Source organism: Orcinus orca, chromosome 7, assembly GCF_937001465.1.
Source record: "Orcinus orca chromosome 7, mOrcOrc1.1, whole genome shotgun sequence".
In the NCBI taxonomy this organism is placed as follows: Eukaryota; Metazoa; Chordata; class Mammalia; order Artiodactyla; family Delphinidae; genus Orcinus; species Orcinus orca.
Genome location: NC_064565.1, coordinates 46,851,774 through 46,857,773, shown reverse-complemented (window position 1 = coordinate 46,857,773; position 6,000 = coordinate 46,851,774). Strand labels below are relative to the sequence as shown.

At 39.9% G+C, this 6,000-nt stretch overlaps 1 protein-coding gene across 1 annotated transcript in view; it reads left to right on the top strand.

Moving 5' to 3' along the window:
• Positions 1-882: 882 nt before the first annotated feature.
• The window catches only part of CYTIP (cytohesin 1 interacting protein), a 29,691-nt gene continuing 24,573 nt past the window's right edge, over positions 883-6,000 (top strand). Inside the window, exon 1 of the mRNA XM_004276791.3 lies at positions 883-1,121. Within this exon, the coding sequence (XP_004276839.1) occupies positions 948-1,121 (174 nt within the window). The 5' untranslated portion in view covers positions 883-947. The remainder of the gene's footprint in view (positions 1,122-6,000) is intronic.

The following is a 6,000-nucleotide window of genomic DNA, read 5'->3' as shown; positions in this document are numbered from 1 at the left end:
ATATACACTGCTTCTTCTCTAAAATCAAGCCTCTTAAAACTGCATGTCCCCAATCCCCCCACCCCCCAGCCAATAAAAGCATCTGTGATCTTGAGTAATTCATGATGGTACCCTTGGCCCATATGCATAAGCAGGGACCAACTGGCAACATCCTTGTGCCACCTTGGTCTGCCTATTACTTTCATGGCCTCCTCATTCCTCCCCTGGGACCACTTGCTGATGCTGTGACAAATTCCAGTCTAAGATATGGACAACTTTGTGCTCTAAATGGGCTGGTCTTCCCCTCCCATTGTTCTTTGTAAAGATAATGGATAATTTTAGTGAGGACAAAGTAGTGGAAGGGCAATCAGAAGAATGCTGAATGGTCACAGACCACGTGGCAGATATAATGTCTTTTTGATGACCATTAATGAGCTAAGATGTACTTTGGGGAAAGTACATTCCAAGGACTTCGTGAGAGGACCTTATGACTGGATCCTGTAAGTCTTGCTTATATTCACAAGAACTCAATGTCTGCACATCCTGACTTTTACATTGCACTGACCATATTAAGTAGCCTAGTGGATGGCAAACAAATGGCAGAATTTGGGGAAGTTTTTCTTTTTGCTTTGAAAAAAAAAAGGCAGATGGTGTTTTGAACACAACTTGCCATAGAACATGAAAGCATAAGAGTTCTGGCTGTGTGAAGGAGAAAAAAAAATAAGTTGACTTATTTTAATGGTATAAACTAGCTTTAGGTTTTCTCAGGGGCTTAAAGAAAAGAGCACTGAGAAATGGGAGTGAACTGCAAGATAGGGTTTGTGTAACAAGTACCTCAAACCACAGAAGTCACATGGGCTCTCTCTGCTTTGCTACTTTTGATTACTTGTCAGAGGGTTACGCTCTTAGCTTCCCCCAGCCTGCAAGGCCACTCAACCATGTGCTAGCTGGAGTAATCTTTATTCACAATGTCTTTACAAAGGCTCATGCAACAGAGCAGCAATGGCAGTTTCGTGGAGTACTGCGCTGGTCCAGCGTATAGCTCTTACCCCACACTCACAGGCAGCTTTCCCATGGATGATAATAGAAGGCTTCAAATGCTGGCAGATACTGTGGCTACTTTGCCTCGGGGAAGAAAGCAGGTATGGTTGCTATTTTGTACCTTTTAGAGTGTTCATGTTCTCTTGAGAGCAGAGTGATATGTTTGTCTGACTGCATATTAAAAATGTTATTTTAGCTGCTTTGGAATTAGTGGCTCAGAGTATGGGTGAGGAAGGAGGTGAGGAACCCAGAGAGCTCCTGCACTAATCCTTAAATCTTGAAGATTTAAGACTATAAGACAACATTTTTAAGGCAAAGGTTAAAAGAAGATTGTTTTTCTCACTGGAAGAGGTGTTCAGGTAAAATAAAAATCATTGAGCGCATCAACTTGAAGAAGGTGTATGTAGACACAACCAGCTTGAGAGTTATTGTTCCTTTTTTCTTTTTCCAGTGTCTCCCATTGATTCCTTCCCTCCCAGCCTCTCTCCCAGTCGTTGATAGTCATTTCAGTTCATAATCCAATGAGAATACTTTTTTTAGGGCAAATTTTATTGACTAAATTATCTTCAGTTCTGGGGCACTGGCACATACCTCACACTATTGGGAATTAAGACTCTTAATGGGATAAATGAGTGGAAGATCAACCACTTACTAGCTGTAGAGTCTTGAGTAGAGTCACCTTCTTCTCTAAGATTCAGTTTTGTTTTTTCTAAAATGAAGATAATAATAGAACCATCCAGTGAGGCTCTTCTGCGGCTTAAGTGAGGAAATGTCCAGTGCTTAACAGAGTGACTGACATGTAGTATGTGCTCAATAATTATGCTATTATTTTAATTTTTATTGAAAAGTATTTCCCTAGAGAGGAAAACTCATTTGGAAAAAATCCATGTACAACTGGATTTATTGTACGGTTTTTTTTCATTTTTCAATTTCCAGCTAGTAAAAAAAATTTAAACCAAAACACCTCTTCAGATTTTGGTTAAATAACTTGCTATAATGCCCCACGTACATATCTAAATACAGAAAATATTAAGAATTGCTTTAAAGCATGAATTTTTGCCCTTAAATCTTATATGCACATCATATGTTCCTCTTAAGCCTTCTAATTTCAGGATTAGAGTTACAGCATAGTGGGAGAGTCGTGATCTTTTTTCAGTGATGTACATAGCTGATTCCTTGGTATTTTTCACAATGAAGATAAGGGAATAATTTGTCATGGTTTGGATGATTGATCCTTTTCAATCCAAAAGTGCCTTTATGACATTGTTTAACATAATAATGAATATTCTTATCAATTTACTGTCTGAAACTAAAGCAACTGTGGGGAGTACCAAAATCTCTATTCACTTTTCATGTGTACAGCAGTGTAGGGCGTACAAAGATGAGAAGGACACTTTTTCCTGGTCTTACAGGGTTTACAATTGAGTAGGCAGAACCAATAGGCATTATACAACGTAAAATAATATACCTGCTCCAATCCAAGTACATGTCTGTGAATACAACCTTGAAGGATAGATATTCCAGATATTGAAGGGTATTCCAGAGCAAAGGAATAATTTAAATGCCACAGCACAGATCTTGGGGCTCTTAGGGCAGTTTAAGAAACAACACATTATTGTGTTAGGTGGACCTGATGAGAGTCTGTGTGGGAGGGGAGGGGAGACCTCAGAGCTGGGCTGCTTTACACAACACTTGGACAGTTTCCCTGAGGAAGTAGTAATTTGACCAGCACAGGGAAACAAATGAGCATGATTGAGTAGAAGGTTTTAGGAACCTTAGTCGGACAACATGCTTGTCGGTAAGTGGGTAGAGAGAGACTAGCAGTGAGGGAGCAACTTTTGTAGTTGGAGAAAGAAGATTCGAAGGAATGGAGAAGAGGCTCAGAGGCTTGGCTGTGAAGGCAGTGAAGAAGGAGGAGACACATCTGGTTTTAAGCCTGAGTGAAGGTAGCATGAACTAAAAAGAGGAATCAGTAGAAGGCTATTGGCAGAAGATAATGAGAGGGATGTAGGCATATGAGATGTACCTGAGTGTGTGTGTGTGTGTGTGTGTGTGTGTGTGTGTATAATCTGTATAATATCTACACATACACACACATTTCCACACCAGTTATTTTATTCATATGTTCTCATCTTTTTTAGTTCTTCTCTTTTCCCTTTTCTCATATTCTTTCCCATGGTAAGACTTTTCCTATTCAAACAGCTTTTTCTTACTGTTGTGAGATTTACTTAAGAAAAAAAAAAGGCAAAACAAAACATCTTGCATACGATACTTCTGATTCTATACAATTATCATCAGTGAGTCTTGATGCAAGTGTATCCCAACAGTTCAGAATTTTCCGAATGGATGTTCATTTCCCTTAACTGGTTTTTTAGAGAATAGTCACCTATTTGGCACTGACCGAGCTGCAGGCAACAAGATCCCTTTGAGGCAATCCCACAAGCAGGTGTTTCTCTGCCCACTGTTATTTTCAACCCTTTCAGGACTGATGTCAACAATTCGTACTTCTTGTTATCATTGGCTTTGCTTTCTGCAAAGCTCTATCTGGTTAGCCAGGGTGTTTATACTCAACGTTATTTAAAAACAGATTTCTGTGTGTTTATATGATCTCAATACCTTTATTTGTAGGAGGTGACACACTCCCAGTGTGGCTTCTACTTCTGAACATGGTTTTAGGAAAAAAAACAATCTCTGCAATAGAAAACGCTGTAGGAGAGAGACAGGATGAAGTAACGTCATCTTGATGAATGTGGCAATGCTAAAGGAGTACCACTGGACCTTACACCCACTCTCCCAAGGGCAGTAGGCTGTCGTTGGAAAGTAGTTTTCACTGAATGCTATAGTGAAAACCTGACAAACAGAGGAGAAGCCTGCATGTGCATTAGTGGGACCACAGACAGACTCTCTTTGCCTGGTTTTCTTTTGGTTGTCGAATTATTACTAAATAGACAACTTCTGGAAGGGTTATTTCACTTAGAAGTTCAGGTACAGAATATTGTGCTAAGCCCGGTAATGCGTGTATTTCTGGGATGGGTTCTGCCCTTCACGAGCTTTTGCATCGTTTCTGGCTACACACCCATCCATCACCCAAACTCCCAAGCGTTCCTGACTGCAAGATATTTTGATCATTTCATGTATACGTTCAGTAGAAAACTGTCAATTTCACTACAAAAGAATGTGAAAAGTATTCTCTAATCCATACTGTGGTATGCTTAGAGACAATATCCAAACATTCTTTCTTGAGAAAGAGGTTCATGGGCCCACAATGGGACTTTCCTGAGAAGCCACAACCTTCTATTTGGGTTCCTAACGGGCCCTTAAATTTAAAAACTTGAGTTCAGCTCTATTATTTTGCTAATCTTAGAATATTTCTGTGGAGCCCTGCTATCCTAAAGCTCCTGACTTAAAAAGGAAGAAAAAAAAACAAACAAACCTGTGTTCATGGAAGAATTGGGAAGAGGCAGGGGACTGGAAAGGGAGCAGAGCACATAATTTTGGGACTTTTGAAACAAACAACAAAACCAAAAATACCTCATCTGTGAACAGGTATCCTCCCCTCCCCGACCCACAACAGTTTCAGGAAATGAGTACACAGAGGGGCCAGGAAGTAACAGGCTGTTACTTAGCCGCAGAAGTGGCTACAGTATGGAACTACAAGCTCCTTCTGCAGGGCTGTCTGGCTGGCTCTGGGGCAGATTATTCCTAGTTTTTGCAAACTGACAGCTGAAGTATTTGGTCTTGGTTTCGCACTAAAGAGGGGCATTGTGAATCATTGCATAGCAGCAAAAATTACATTTTTAACATTGATGTCTAATCTTTTAAGTCCTCTGACTAAAAACAAAAGAGACGGATCCTCAACCCTACCCCAGGCATCTTTATTTTAGAAGCTAGCAAGGGGTTAAAGAGCTGTCTACTCAGCAGATGTAATTGAATGTGTAGTTTGCAGCCCTGCCAAACTGCGAAACCTAGATTTCTCATATTAGATAATGTGTAATAAAAGACAGCTGTTGCCAGCATATGCTGTTCATTGCACACCAGTTCCTCATTCATGAGTTTTGCTGTCATCCCCACAGCCCTAAGAAAAAGCTTAGGCTGGGAGGGCAGTCAAGGGAGCAGAGACTCCACTGGTCAGATTCTAGAAGAGGGCTGCTCACTCCAGGGCTGCAGGGAAAACTTTTTCTAAAGTGTAAGACCTTTGCTAAGACCTCAGACGTACTTCTTGTCACTTAGGCAGATAGTTGGTTGAACCCTGAGAACGTTCCTTTCCACATTGCCTGAGTCTGACAGCCCAGATCAAAACCAAGTAAGCATTGTGGCAAGATGTGGAACGTGTCAGAGAATTTGATGGTGCTTAATTTATTTAAATTGTTTTTTTATTTAACCGTTAGGTGCCTATGACAGGCTCATTGCTGATCCAGAGTGGAAACTAATTCATAATTTGATTTAGTCTGAGTTTTTCCTTTGTGTCACTGATGACCTGGATCAGTCAGTCCACAAGAATTGAGTATCTGCTCTGCATCTCACCTTGTGCTAGGCAGATATTTCCATCTTAATCTAGTTGATTAGCTAGATAGAAAGGTTAGGCCGAGAGAGGTGGGGAAATTTCCTTCTCTATAGAAGTCTGGGATTTGTCATGTGGACTTAAACAATTTTATATTTGAATCTATCTAGAATAATTTTTGATTTAGAAGACAGGTTAAATGGTGGAAGAGATGAAATCTTGAAGTTCCCATCAATGCTATGATTATTTGCTTAGCAAAAGGGTATTTAAAATTGGTGAAGGAAGGCTCAAAATTGTAAGGACTCATTAATTTTTGCCACCATTCATTCATTTAGCAGTTGTGTATTAAGGCATTACTGACTGACTTTGTTTTCTATTAGTCCTTTTTCTATGGTTCTTGCTGTTTTGCGATTCCGGTGTTTGTTTTTTTTATCGTTTTCTTTCGTTTTAAATTTTACTTTGTATTTTTAAATGTCTAC